The sequence below is a fragment of the Carassius auratus genome, chromosome 46, assembly GCF_003368295.1.
Source record: "Carassius auratus strain Wakin chromosome 46, ASM336829v1, whole genome shotgun sequence".
NCBI lineage: Eukaryota > Metazoa > Chordata > Actinopteri > Cypriniformes > Cyprinidae > Carassius > Carassius auratus.
Window position 1 is genome coordinate 2,991,769 of NC_039288.1, and position 15,915 is coordinate 3,007,683.

The window sequence follows — 15,915 nt, forward strand, 5'->3', positions numbered from 1 at the left end:
CACATTCTAATGGCTGCTGGAAACACTCCAAAACCACAGAAAGACGGGATGCACAAAGCAGAAATATCAAGTAAAATACCAAGAACTGGGCTGTTATTATAACGTTGGTATACATAACAAAAACTCCTCAAAAGCAGTCATTAACAGGTGTGAGGCAAAAATGAATTGTTCACTTGTCTAATATGTCGTTTTACCAAACATATGTGGTCTTAAAAACTGAGCATTTACAGAAATGTATTTTTGTTAGCATTTTAAGAATTTGAAACACGTTATTTCACATCGATTGGGGAAATATTTTGGAGTTTATTACATTTATTATAAATGCTAAAATAATTTGTTTCTAATGTGTTTTCAACAACAGTATCAATTATATTGCCATTAATTTGATGTTAAATAGTTAAAATGATTTATAGTTGCACAGTATTTTCACAGTGAAGCTAGGCTATTTGAGATATATCTCGATCCTAATGTACAGCCTGAATATACAGTGTATGTGTAATTATAAAGTAGACTATATATTCAATATATCATATATATTATATTATAAAGATAAAATGGTTAACTAAGCATTGTCTTGGAAATGAAGGCTACAGTTTTTGATAGTGCTTGGGTTGTTTTGAGGGCCTCTGATCAGCTCAAAGGTTACTGTATGCTGCCATCCCCTGGAATCAGCAGGAAGTAGATTGCATTTTGACCCTTGTGTGTTTTGGAGCCGTTTTTGATCCTCACGTACCCGTCTCCGTTCTCCTGACACCTCTGTGAGCGGTATGTGTTCGAGTGGTTCTCCTCTATCTTCTCAATGAAGCAACACTAATTGTTCAACATGACCTGACACACAGAACAGAGATGGCTTGTGCTGGTTATTTATTTATTTTTATTTTTATTTTATTTTTTACAGCTGTCAAGAATTCCATATTTGTCCATTGCCAGGTATAGTCCAGTATCATGACACCTAATAGCCGCTTTTACCTTTTAAAGATCTGTCATACAATATTTGTGCTGTCTATATTAGTATTGATAACAATTTCATCATTTTTTCACATTTATTTTAGTTAACATTTTACAATTTGCTCTGTTAGAACATACTTTGCGTCTCATGTGTACAGTAAGTATGCTTGAAAAAAAAAAACTGTATAAAGCATATACTGTAAACGTCGTCATCTTGTCGACTCGCGTCCACAGACCCGTTAGGTTGGATTCAGAGATGGTATCCTCCATTTCTGTAGTAAAGTTTTAGCAGAGAGTTATGTTTCGGGTCTTTCTGCTCGGTGGTCACCGGTAGGAGTGTGAAAGCGGTATATCCCGCTCGTTCACGGAGCACAAGTGCTGCTCTGAGACGAGCTGTACGGATCAACTGCCCCGTGACTGAAATGGATCCGTCTTCCGAGCTCAACTACACTTATAACGGGTCATTCTTCACAGCGTTTTAATATAAACAACCAAAAAGGTTCTGCTATTTTGAAACATAATTATAGTCCTTACAATTATGGTCCCTAAAAGTATACTACAAGTTTGTAATATATATTTTTATGAGGGAAAAAAGTATCTAGAATTCCATTGTTCTGTTCTATATAAACATTATCCATTATGTTTTTTTTAAATCTGTACAACGACTACAAAACCTTAAATGCATAGAAATAATGTTATTTATTAATCTTGTTAATTATTTATTATTATTATTATTAATTAAATAATTATTGCTATTATCGTAAGAACAGCATGTAGGCAGTACTGATGGAACATATGCACAAGATTCACATAATGGAAACTCTTGAAAACACCATCATTTGTATTTTTGGGTCTAAAGCTGTACAAGAACCCTGCTGAAGGCCAAAAAAGTAATTGCTACTAGTTTTGTTTTCGTTTACATCAAAAGGCCTCAGCTAGACAGCACATCTGAATTGGTTTGGAAAGCTACCACAGACATGTTCAAAAGCAAGAGAGAACAAACACTGCAGGAATTTCCCTAGCAGCCACTGCACGGATACATTGCATTTTTTGAAAATAGAGCCTCAGTGCCAGACAGTTTGTTGAGAACACTGAGAGAAGCAGCCGATGAGAATGATGGCCCTCAATGGACTGCTAATGAACTGGACAGGCCAGCAACGCTTGAGACTTACCTGTGACTTTGTTTAAGAGCTGCAAAGAGAAATGCTGGCCCTTCGGTTTTTTGACTCTGGATAGTTGTGGCCAGTGGTCTGAACAGGTTTCTTCTAGTTCTTTTGATGGATGACTATTACTAGATACTTTCCGAAGCAAAAACAGCTTTTGCTTTCTATCCAGTGCCTATAGGTGTATCTAAAAAAATTGAATATCATGGAAAATGTCTTTATTTTTTGTAATTTAATTAAAAAAGGAAACTTTCTTATATTCTAAATTAATTGCACACAAACTGAAATATTTCAAGTATTAAAAAATATATACATATATTTAATTTTTAATTTAATGTATTTTTTTATTCTGGTGGTTTAAGACTTTCAGTGTAGGAAAATGTAAAATTCAGTTGTAACGATAAAACTCCACATACATCGGGAAGAAGGAGGCGGGAACTGGCGCAGAATCAAAAACACTTTAATTATTCAAAATAAACACAAAACAGCGCGTCAGCCCCTCACGGCGACTGACGCGCACAAATAAAAGCCAAAACATAAAATAATGTCCCAGGCCTGGTCCTCTCTCGTCCTTCACGGTCGTCACTCCAGTTTTATATCCTTCCATCTCCTACGTGGGACTCGATACTGGCGGTGGGGCGCAGGTGTAGCTCATCTCCAATCACTACACCTGGCCTCACTCCTCGTTCCCACGCCTCTCGGCCCCGCCCCACTCGCTACATACCCCCATCGCCCCTCGCAGGCCGGGGGGTACCCTCGAGACTGCGCTCTACTCCCCCACCCCCCTTCCTTCCGGGGGGGACCGCTCACGGGGACCTGCAGGAACCTGGGGGTAGGACAGACGAGGCGAGAGAAAAGGAGATGGAAGGAGGAGTGACAAGGACGAGAGAGGGGAGAAAGAAAAAAAAAAAAAAAAAAAAATCCGGTTCCCAGACGCACTGCTGCTCGGCCCTCCACCAGCTGGGTGATCTCCTCCGCGGTGCCCGGCGGTGGCACTGGACGGCCCTCGGCGGACGGTACGACACTCCTCCGCCGCCCGATGGATGGCGACGGCTCCTCCGATTTTGGGCAGCGGCAGGAGTCCCCCGTTCCCTGCCCCTCCGGATTCCATCGTGGAGGCGGCAGGCTCCGGCCCCCTGGCGAACGGCGCAGACTCCTCCGCTCCCTCACGGACGGCAGCCGCCCCTCTATATCGTGGGCGGCCGGCAGTGAGCTCGCCCGTCCCCGGCAACTCTCTCCAGCCCACCGCCTCGAGCGTCCCTGGCGGCACATACCTCGCCTGCTCGAGGGCACCGCGGATTCACCACAGCGGCGAGGGATCTTCAGCAGCGCGTCCCTCCTTCTCCCGGGTTTCGGCACCACTGTAACGATAAAACTCCACATACATCGGGAAGAAGGAGGCGGGAACCGGCGCAGAATCAAAAACACTTTAATTATTCAAAATAAACACAAAACAGCGCGTCAGCCCCTCACGGCGACTGACGCGCACAAATAAAAGCCAAAACATAAAATAATGTCCCAGGCCTGGTCCTCTCTCGTCCTTCACGGTCGTCACTCCAGTTTTATATCCTTCCATCTCCTACGTGGGACTCGATACTGGCGGTGGGGCGCAGGTGTAGCTCATCTCCAATCACTACACCTGGCCTCACTCCTCGTTCCCACGCCTCTCGGCCCCGCCCCACTCGCTACATCAGTATCTCAAAAAAATAATCATAATAAATCATATTAAATAATTAATATTCCATTTTGAGCTTGATTAGTTTGATTAATTTTGAGTATAAATACTGGGTACCTCTTGGGCTAGTTTAGAACATGCAACCACAATTATGGGGAAGAATGACTTGACAGTTGTCCAGAAGACGATCATCAACACCCTCCACAAGGAGAGTAAGACACAGAAGATCACTGCTGAAAGGGCTGGCTATTCACAGAATGCTGTATCCAAATACAGGTACATCTCAATAAATTTGAATGTCGTGGAAAAGTTCATTTATTTCAATAATTCAACTCAAATTGTGAAACTCGTGTATTAAATAAATTCAATGTACACAGACTGAAGTAGTTTAAGTCTTTGGTTAGTGGGCAGGTGACAAATCCTGCTGGAAAATGAAATCAGCATCTTCAAAAAGCTGGTCAGCAGAAGGAAGCATGAAGTGCTCCAAAAATTATTGGTAAACAGGTGCAGTGACTTTGGTTTTCAAAAAACACAATGGACCAACACTAGCAGATGACATTCCATCACAGTCTGTGGAAACTTAACACTGGACTTCAAGCAACTCACGCTTCTCCACCCTTCCTCCAGACTCTAGGACATTGGTCTCCAAATGAAATACAAAACTTGCTCTCATCTGAAAAGAGGACTTTGGACCACTGGGCAAACAGTCCAGTTCTTCTTCTCCTTAGCCCAGGTAAGACGCCTCTGACATTTTCTGTGGTTCAGTAAACTCCTTGACACATCTGTTTGTGATGGCTCTTGATGCCTTGACCCCAGCCTCGGTCCATTCCATGTGAAGTTCACTCAAATTCCTGAATTCACTTTTTCCTTCCACTCAACATTCTGTTAACATGCTTAGATACAGCACTCTGTGAACAGCAAGCTTCATTGGCACTAAATGTTTGTGGCTTACCCTCCTTGTTAAAGGTGTCAATGATTTTCTTCTGGACAACTGTCAGATCAGCAGTCTTCCCCATGATTCTGGAGCCTAGTGAACCAAACTGAGAGACCATTTTGAAGGCTCAGCAAACCTTTGCAGGTGTTTTGAGTTGATTAGCTGATTGGCATGTCACCATATTCTAATTTGTTGGGATAGTGAATTGGTGGGTTTTTCTTAAATGTGAGCCAAAATCATCACAATTAAAAGGACCAAAGACTTAAACTACTTCAGTCTGTGTGCATTGAACTCATTTAAAACACAAGTTTCACAATTACTGAATTACTTTTCCACAACATTTTTATTTATTGAGATGCACCTATATATTCATAGAAAAGACTGAAGCCCGAGTCAGCACATCTAGAGTCACCACATTCAGAAATCTTAAGTAAAAGGGCTATAGCCAGTGCCGCTGCTAGCCATTTTGTTGCCCTAAGCATAATTCCTTTATGATGCCCCCCACCCCGACCCCGAGAAAGAAAGAAAAAAAAGTTTGTTTTTGCCAGTTTAACTTTTAATACCAAACATAACTCAATACCAATAACACACAATAGCAGCATCACAGTATAAAACTTAAGAACACTAAAAAGAGAAAGAAAATCTTCACAGCTTTGCTGACTTTGTAAACAGTCAACAGAATAGCAAAATAAAAATATCAAAATAATCCAGACTTTTTTTTTTTTTTTTGCAAATTCAATGTCACATTGAATAAATTAAATTAAGTAATCATCAATAAGTACTAGGGCTGTCACTTTTGTGAAAAAATCTTTTTCGATTTTTAAGACATAAGTGTTCATTGAATCGATTGTAAAATCGATTTTCCATGTCTAAAAAAAAAGACGTTTCCTTTTTCAACGTCAATAAACAGACGAACGTAAAGAGAGAGCTGGAAAAACTCAAGTCAGCAATATTTCTTATTTATTGGCATGAAGTTTCATGGCAAAATTTTCGGGGTCCAGAGAAGAGCGTTTATTATTCACTATATGCGAGACCTCCAGATGCGTGGAAACACGTCTTTACATTGTAAGTTATAATAACATAGTTTGCTGATGCCAACATTAACGTCAGCAAGTTCAAGGCGCATTACGATTAGCAGCAGCACGCACATGCAGCACATTTCCCGTACTTTCTAGACTAGACCAGACTACACTAGAGCAATTATTAAATATTTTTCTTGTTCCCCCTTTTTTGTTACATATACATGGCTAAAATGTGCCTAATATTTCTATAGGCTAATGAAATAATACCGGCATTTAAAAAAAAAAAATCTGCTGACAAGCTTTATGGAGATGCTGATTTTATTTTGTAGCAGGACTTTAGCACCTGCCCACAGTGCATGTCTGACCTGAACCTCACAGAAAATCTGTGCAGTATTGTGAAGAGGAAGATAAGTGAAGTCTAAATTATATCATTAATAACTCACCCTCATGTCGTTCCAAGCCCGTGAGACCTCCGTTTATGTTTGGAAAAGAGTTTAAGATATTTTAGTTTTAGTCCGAGAGCTCTCAGTCCCTCCATTGAAACTGTGTGTACGGTATACTGTCCATGTCCGGAAAGTTAAGAAAAACACCATCAAAGTAGTCCGTGTGACATCAGAGGGTCGGTTAGAATTTTTTGAATCATTGAAAATACATTTTGGTCCAAAAACAGCAAAAACTACGACTTTATTCAGCATCGTCTTCTCTTCCGTGTCTGTTGTGAGAGAGTTCAAAACAAAGCAGTTTAGTGATATCCGGTTCGCGAACAAATCATTCGATTTGACCGGATCTTCTTGAACCAGTTCACCAAATCGAACTGAATCGTTTTAAACGGTTCGCGTCTCCAATACGCATTAATCCACAAATGACTTAAAGGGGGGGTGAAATGCTCGTTTTCACTCAATATCCTGTTAATCTTGAGTACCTATAGAGTAGTACTGCATCCTTCATAACTCCAAAAATCTTTAGTTTTATTATATTTATAGGAGAAAGATAGTCTGTACCGTTTTTTCCCGGAAAAACATGAGCGGCTGGAGGCGTGACGTGTGGGCGGGGCTAAAGAATCACGAGCTCGAGTAGGCTTTTGCGTTGAGAGCGTTTGGAAGCTGTGACACTACCGTGAGGGATAAAACATCATCCAAACAAACCATGGCTAACAGTCAGATTCAGCCGTTTATTTATGATCCAGAATCAGATCCAGAGGCTGAAATTTAACAAGAGCAGCATCAGCAACGACGTCTCTATGTGGTATGTACTGAAACTGTATATATTTGCTTAGCGGTTTTGGAAAATAACTAAGTTCCACTTTATGTCGTCACTTTATGTCTTTTTTTTTTTTTTGAGCTGAGACATGTGGAAAGTGCAGTTTGATGACAACATCGCATGTTGTTTACTTGATATGCTTACCAGTGTTGTGGGTAACGCGTTACAAAGTAACGCGTTAGAGTACTCTAATTACTTTTTTCCTGAAATTTGTAACTTAACGCGTTAGTTTCGTGCGTAAGTAATCAGTAACTTCGTTATTTAAAAAAAAAAAGTAATCCGTTATTTTAAGGAAAGGAAAATCCCGACTGCAGCCTGCTTTTTGTCAGACAGTAGTCCTAGGTCTACTGTGCCACCTGCGGATGTACAGTATCAGCGGAGCCGAAGCTCTGTGATCGTATAGTCAATGGCTGTGATGCGTCTGTGCCCTGCGCCTGACCCTGTGTGTGTGTGTGTGGGTTTTTTTTTTTTTTTTTTCGAACTCCCGGCAAGATAGCAGAGAGGACAGCGTTTGGTTTATGGAAGTACGCACATTATTTTCAATTTGTCAACGAAAAAGAAAAGAACATAACGGTAAAATGCACACTCTGCTTTGGTGAAAAGCTTCTGTCGACCGCCAAAAATTCTACCTCAAATTTAACGCTACGTTTTAATCACTACTTTGAAGAGTAAATGTAAGAGGATTGTGTTAAAGCGAATTTAGGCTTGTGACTGTGAGTGACACTTTAATAATAATTAGTTCGGCTATTAAGCGATTTGTCATTTGCCTGTGTGGCAGTGAAGGATTTAATTCGGTTTGTTATCATTTTTGTTTGACAGGCAGCTGTTAATTTCTGTTAGATCATTGGCTGGCTGGTTGTTCATCATTTCTAAATGGATTTAAATCTGCAAGCCTGTTTAAGGTTGTGTTTACAAGTAAGCATACTTGTACTTTGATAACTGCATTATTTAAAGTTAAAGAAAAATCAGGAGTTATCTTGTGGTGCTCATAATATACAGTAGGCTACCCGGGCTGGGTAACGTTAGGTGCGAATTTTGATTAATAATATGTTCTGTGATAATAAATAAATAAAACGCCATGTGGAATAGCCGATTGCTGACCGTCTTTCCTGTTATTGTTATCCTGCAGTGTTAATTTAGTCGGATGACTGACGTTATTCATTGTCGGGAGTCACGACTTCTAGGTGCATTTAAAGGGGCCGGGGGCTGTGTCTGTCATGTGTGAGCCGCTGCAAACGGCTTTTAATTTTTGGTAATGAATGAGTACTCTTACGCGTTACTTTTATGAATATGTAACGCTGTATCATAACTGATTACTTTTAATTGATGGTAACGTTGTAACCTTACTAACTACTTTCCAAAGTAACTATACCCAACACTGATGCTTACGCGCTGATAGCTAAGTTAACAACACAGAGATATTTGAAGCAGTTTTGCTCACCGCCTGCGGTTCCAACATACGATCGTGACCCTTTTTCGTTGCGACTGCATTATCCTTAAGAAATAAATGATACGCAAATCCGGCGTCAAACCGGGCCTTGTTTGTAAAACAAGCATCTTCGAAATGCAGGGAACAAACAAAAACACTTGCACAACTCCGTTGATGCTCTGTAAAAATAAACTCCATCCACTGGTCCCTTAATGCTGTTTTTTTGGGTAATCTGTGCAGAGTTGTCTTGCCCTGGCAACCAAAAACACACTCCTTTTGTGACATTTGGGTCTCTCGCTCTGATCAGTGAATGTCTGTGCTCTCAGTGCTCTGCTATATGGGAGCGCGCGCTCTTCCGGCAGACGTGCCCTTAGGACCCATATAAGGAAATTCCGCTCCATCTAACATCACACAGACCCATACTCGAAAAAAACTTACCAAAACTTGTGACAAACCGGAAGGAGCATTTTTTGAACAAAAATACTCCTTCAAACGTACAACTTAATTTTTGAAACTTTGTCCATGTTTAGCATGGGAATCCAACTCTTTAACAGTGTAAAAAACTCAGTATGCATGAAATAGCATTTCACTCCCCCCCCTTTAAGCTGTTAACTTTTTTAATGTGGCTGACACTTCCTCTGAGTTCAAACAAACCAATATCCCAGAGTAATTCATTTACTCAAACAGTACACTGACTGAACTGCTGTGAAGAGAGAGATGAACACCGAGCCGAGCCAGATAATGAACAAAAGACTGAGTCGTTTTGATTTTTGGGTGAACTAACCCTTGAAGGCCGCTATCAAAGCAACCTGGGCTTCAGTAACACATCAGCAGTGCCACAGGCTGATCGATAAGTCACAACCAAGTATTGAGTAGTGCATAATTAAACCTGATTTGGAGATCTTGAACTTTTCTGTTTTGTAAATCTTTTTTTCCTAAGGTGTAAGTCATAACCATCAGAATTAAAACAAACAACAACAACAACAACAAAACTCTTGAAATAATTCAGTTTGTATGCAATGATTCTAGAATATAAGAAAGTTCGCTTTTTTGAATTAGATTACAAAAAATAAAGAACTCTACCATGATTTTCTATTTTTTAGATGCACCTGCATGTGTGTGATGTGGGCTTAAGATATTCTTGGAAAACTTGCATGTGTAACAACATGGTCATCAGCTGACCTCACGTCAGTTCCTGTTAGAAGATATGTGAGTTACTCGTGCCCAGACAGTGAACTGTGTTATGAGTTCAGGACATTCTATATTGAGGTCTGTGTGTCATCTCTATTTGTAACACATTTGTTTATTCACCCAGTTTTACTGAACTTTTGACATTATAATAGTATAAATATGTTGTTTTATATGACAATGGTTCCCACACCATTTTAATTTAATTTTGTATAATCCAAACAAGCTTTACATGCGTTTATTGGAAAGGGTTTAAATTATGTTTTTCATGCATGTTCTTTGAACCATTATCTATTATTGCTCATGCACCTGTGGAACAGTCCACAGCATGTGTGTTTGTGTGTAGATGTACAGTACAGACCAAAAGTTTGGAAACATTACTATTTTTAATGTTTTTGAAAGAAGTTTCTTCTGCTCATCAAGCCTGCATTTATTTGATCAAAAATATAGAAAAAAAAATTAATATTGTGATATTGTAATGATGAGACAGAGACGTTCGGATCCATGTGCAGAACTTTAATGATGAGAATGGTCAGACAGGCAATGATCAGTAACTGCGTCAGGTATGTAGGGATAATCAGAATCGATAACAGGAACAAGCAGATGTCGGGGGCAGGCAGCAGAGAATCAGAGTCGGTATAAACAATCCAAAGGTCAGGTACAGAAGGAAAACACAAGGAAATAGGTCGGAAATGTCAGACTGGCTAAACAAGACTTCGCAGTGAGTGAGAGTGAGTGTGCTGCTTATATGTGTGTGTGTAAATGAGGTGCAGGTGTGGCAAGGAAATTGGCTGATGAATGAGGTGCAGGTGTGGCAGGGTGATTGTGATGCAGTGACTTAAGGGTAATGTAGTTTGGGTGTGGTGCAACAGTATGAGAGGTGCTAGTGTCCAAGTGACATCTGGTGGTTGATGGGTGGAATGGTCCTGAGTGGAGTGCCCTCTACTGGAGCTGATGGGCACTCCATCTAATGATCGTGACAGATATTTTTTTTTAAATATATTATACTTTATATTTAAATATTTTTTAGGATTCTTTGATGAATAAAAAGAAAAAAAAAGTAGCTATGTTTTTAAAATATAAATATTTTGTAATAACAATATAAACTATTGGTCAGTAATTTGGGGTCAGTATTTTTTTTTCTTTCTTTTTTTATTCAGCAAGGATGTGTTAAATTGATAAAAAGTGATAGTAAAGAAAATATATTATTAGAATATATATTATTAGAATTTTTATTTTTATTTTGAATTAATGCAATTATTTTTAACCTTTTATTCATCAAATATATTACACAGCAGAACTGTTTCCAACACTTATAATAAATCAGAATATTAGAATTATTTCTAAATGATCATGTGATAGACTGGATGTTACATGTGACACTGAAGGCTGGAGTAATGATGCTGAAAATTCAGCTTTGCATCACGGGAATAATTTTTTTTTTTTGTAAGTATATTCAAATAGAAAACTATTATTTTAAGTTGTAATAATATTTCACAATATTACTGTTTTTTCTGTATTTTTGATCAAATGAATGCAGGCTTGATGAGCAGAAGAAACTTCTTTCAAAAACATAAAAATTAGTAATGTTTCCAATTTTTTGGTCTGTACTGTACTGTACTGTATATATATATATATATATATATATATATATATATATATATATATATATATATATATATATATATATATATATATATATATACTTAATTTGGAAGAAATGTTATCAGAATGTTTTCAATTGCTCTCTTAAAAGTAACAATGTTACTGTAATTAGTTAAAACATTAATTCCTTTAATTCACATCCCTTTTTGGACACGTGGTGGCAGTATAGTCCATGTCAGAGATGCAGATAATGGTGTGAACAAGCTGGAGTGAAAACGATACGAGTGAGGCAGATCTTATGACACTGAGGTTCTCATGCCTATGGGGCAAGTGTTCATGTGATGCCTGATAAGTGATACAATACTGTGCAGCTTGACAATCTATCATCCAGGGGCATTTGAGAGTAGGAACTGTGCAACACAAGATAACTAGTATATTCATGCATCTTGTGTGTAAACATTGCTCTTCACTGAGTTAGGCATTTTGGGTGAATTTTAATTACAAAAAGGACCCACAGCACATGTATCGTCCAGTTAACATGAAAAAAAAAAAAAAAAAATCCATGCTGAAATTTTTCAGTGCAACATATCTTTGATGTACCGCCCCTCTTTTGTGAGATTTCAGTATTTAATCATTAATAATTGTATCTTTCAGTTTCTCTGCAACTATGGCAACAGCAACGGGAACTTCCTCAACAACAATGGCTATATGGCATGTGTTCTTGATTCAGCTGAAGAAATATATTTGGTTCATTATCAGTGTTGCTTAAAATGGCTTGAAGAGATACTGACATGTTTGAACAAGACTGACTGATATATATATATTTGCAGCAAAAGTGGAACAAACCCTGGAGCAAAATGGGAGAAAGGAATTCTGGATGGTTTGAAAAAAAAAAAAAAAAGTCCAAGTTTATTCCGGACCACGTCACTGTTCTAGTATCTTTTAACTGACCTGGTGATCAATAACTACAAAGATAAGTGGCATGGTTAGGAAAGAACCTTTTTTTTTTTGTTACCTTTTTGTAATACCAAAATTGTCTGTGAAGAGTGCTATACTTTTAAATACTACGGGCATTTTTTGCTCATATATTTCAAATGGTGCGTTTTTGTTGGTTTGGGTTACATTTTAGTGGCACCCATAGCCCTTGTTAACTTCTTGCAGATAGATAAATAGAAACTGGAATTAGAAATCGCTCTTTAGGATAACAATTGCATTATTTTTCTCTTTATTCAGGATCAATACACAGTTTATACGTTAGTATAAATGTAAACTTTCTTTATTGTGAAATATGCATGTACAAATATTTAAGTTTTTCATAAACATACCAATAGTGCAAACACAAATTTTGGATATCTAGAATATTTACAGATAGCACAGCAAAACAGGTATCAATCACGGTGCATGAAAGATCTCCTCATATTTCTTTTTTTTTTATTATTATTAATTATTCTTATGGATTTGATTATATGTTGTACTTCACATAATAAATCTTTCATAGTGGGTATTTTATTTTTATTTTTTTTCGTGAAAATAATTGCTACAAGCATACGAAAGTTAAGCTAATAGTAGATTCTAAAAATCTTCTTTTTTTTACATACTTGCCTAAATTACAGTTCATATTAACTTTAGAAAACAATAGGAACTCAAAACATTCCAGAACAGCGATGAAGCACGACATGAAAAAAAAAACATAGGCTAACTGACAAATGTCTTCACTTTCATGTTTACACAAGGTGCATCACATATGAACTGAACGAGCATGAAATCCCCGCATTGTTGTGACATCCTTGCTCTTGGCCAACTATCCAATCACCTTCTTATCCTGTCGCACACAAAGGGTGCGCATCGCGCTCACGCCCGCATCGGAATCCCGCAACGCCATTGGCTGAACGACATGTCAATCACAGGATTATCCGCTTCATGGTAGGTTGGTACAGACGCGTTTAAAAACGCCCAAGCCGGAGTCCGCAATTACCGCGTTTTGTTTTATCACCATTGTACCGAATTATTTCCTTGATTGACAGATCGCTGCAAAATATTAACTTTTTATTTTTGAAATTAACATTTTTTTTGTTGTTCAGTGGCGTTGTAGAAAAGATGCATTTGTGATTTTATTATTATTATTTTTTGGTAGACAGCATCCGTTTCCTACTACAACTATGTAGTTTTTACTTCTGTGCCTTTTATAATTAACTAAAGTAGCATTCAAGTTGCATCGGCACTGCATTGCACTGTTGTCGTGGGCTGTGGAGCTGGTTAGCATGGGATTGCCTGCGTTAGAGTTCAGCGACTGCTGTGTGGACAGCCCTCAGTTCCGAGAGAGGCTCAAGTCCCACGAACTGGAATTAGACAAGACCAATAAGTTCATCAAGGAGCTGATTAAGGACGGGAAAGCTTTAATTCAAGCCTTGAAAAGTAAGATATGTTTGCTTTGCTTACGAATGTCGGGGGGCGTGTACTTTGTTTCCTTGTCTTGTGTAATAAACAAACTGTTACAGATTAATAAAGAAAGCTTCTGATTAATACATAGTCCTTACAGAGTCAGTGAGTGTTACTTAACACAAGACAAGAGTAGAGGGCTTAAGATGGGTGTTCTGTTATTAACTGGAATAGTTCACATCTAGTAACGTTAGCTCCCACAAGTATTTGGATTCTTAAATCACACTTAAAAATGTGTTAATATAATTGTATTACAAAATAGCAAACTAAAAGTTCTCAAGTATCTTTATCCAGAGCTATTTTGCAATTGCTATAAAGCAGCAAGGTTATTTAAGTGGATGTACAAAGTAGTTTCCCTTCAGGTTTACCCAGGCATACTTCTTCACATTAACTACCAACACTTCACAAGTGCATCACACTGTCACACTGATCTCCCGCAGTGACCCACACACACACACACACACACATCCCGCTCCACTGCCCATTACCTTTCAAAACACACACACTGACCCGACCCAGCAGAACGAGAGCTAACTACAACTTACAGCCGGGTTTGTGATGTAAAGTTGTATAGCAGGAAACAGCCTCATCTTTGACGTGGTTTCTAATACTGAAATAATCAGATTTAACAACGTTTGTCTGGGCTAGTCATGATTAAGGTTGGGAAGAGAGAGATGTGTTAGCTTTCAAGTAAGTTTGCAATAATAAAAAAAAGCACGAGCCTGCATCTCTAGAGCCGGTTGTACAAATCCCCCGAGATTTATCAAAACACTTCACTGTTTTGGCTTTTACATGAGAAAAAACCACTCCAGTCTTGTTTATCCACTGCTGATTTTTTGACAGATAACTTGTGTGATGTGTGATCTGTCATCATGAGTGAGAGTGACCTGCTTCATAAACACCAACCACATTAACTTGTTATTAACATAACATAACATACAGCTTCTCCCAACAGTCGGAGTCATGAGATCACATTTAATAATAACCCCGCAAACAATGATTACAGCCTTTGTGTTTCACACAGATGTATTTTTATATCCTAATTTACATTAAAAGACAGATGGTGACTTGAGCAGGTTCTTCAGAGAAAATACGCAAATGTTCGAAGTGACTCGTGTTTTGGCAACACCCAAATAATGGCACAAGGAAGCACTGTTTCATAGGGCAAAGCATCTTGTTTTTTCACATATGGTTTAGGGTGTCAGTAATTGTTACTTGTCAAGTTTGCATTTACTGTGAGTATGTTGTCTCTATTAGGATTGCACAAAATCAGAATATTCTGGTCTCTAGATATGGCTCAGGTGCAATGCAAGTCTATGGGATTTAACATGAAAGTTAATGTGTAGCACTGTCACTGCAGTCACATTTCTACTGAATGACTATGGCTTGTAAAATGTTGAATTGGAGTAGATTTTCTGTTGCTGCATCCAAAGGGCAAGCAGTTCACACTCTTTGTAACTTTGGTACACGGTGCTTGGTATATCACAATGTCTGAATTCCCTATCAGTCTACCCTTCCTCTTTTTTTTTCTTAAGTAAACGTGTGTATGAGTTTGTTCTTCTTCATTCCATCAATGACTCATTTGTGATTTCCTTATTTTCTCTATCTGTGCCGAGCGGGCTGGTGACCTCTGAACCTCCGTAGGTGTGCTTGATCGATGAGCGCAGAGCTGCAGTACGTTTTACAGGTGTGCATCTCTGTCACACACTTTTGAGCATGAAAATGTGGCCATCTCTGAAAATCAGTTTTATGTTTGCTGGAGTGACTAACATGACATTATGGTTCATGATGAAAATGGATTGTTGGAAGGTCAGAGCACGAGTTACGGAGGTTTGAAGGACTTCTCAGATCGATTTGAATTCTTATGAACGTTTCAACAATGTTCACACAATGTTTCAGAACACGCAAACGTTAAGAGAACAGGTCAGAACACATATCAACCTAACAGATGCTGGTGAGCAGAAGTCACACTGGTCTGAAGAGGTAACTATTATGCAGTTATGCAGGAATTCCCAAAACTGGTTTGTCAGTCAAACCTAAAATATTTACATGAAGTCCCCCTGAGATTTAAAGTTAATATTTCAAATATTTTACAACACAACTGCATGTTCTGTGATGTTGGATAATAGTCAATTTTATTTTATTTTATTTTATTTTATTTTATTTTTAATTAAATTAAATTAAATTAAATTAAATTTTAAAAAAATTTGTAGATTAGATCTAGATTATATTATTGACTATAATTTTCATCA

The 15,915-nt window shown here is 38.2% G+C and overlaps 1 protein-coding gene and 1 pseudogene across 3 annotated transcripts in view; one reads left to right on the top strand and one right to left on the bottom strand.

Moving 5' to 3' along the window:
- Positions 1–560: 560 nt before the first annotated feature.
- Positions 561–13,106, bottom strand: LOC113063631 (putative fibroblast growth factor 1; annotated as a pseudogene).
- A 24-nt stretch (positions 13,107–13,130) lies between these two features.
- LOC113063864 (rho GTPase-activating protein 26-like) overlaps positions 13,131–15,915 on the top strand; it is an 81,713-nt gene continuing 78,928 nt past the window's right edge. The window contains exon 1 of one of the 3 annotated variants that reach the window (XM_026234261.1): positions 13,131–13,639. In XM_026234261.1, coding sequence (XP_026090046.1) covers positions 13,486–13,639 — 154 coding nt within the window. In that variant the 5' untranslated portion in view covers positions 13,131–13,485. Of the gene's footprint in view, positions 13,640–13,675; positions 15,351–15,915 lie in introns of those variants that run through there. The other 2 variants (XM_026234262.1, XM_026234263.1) reach the window with 2 other exon arrangements.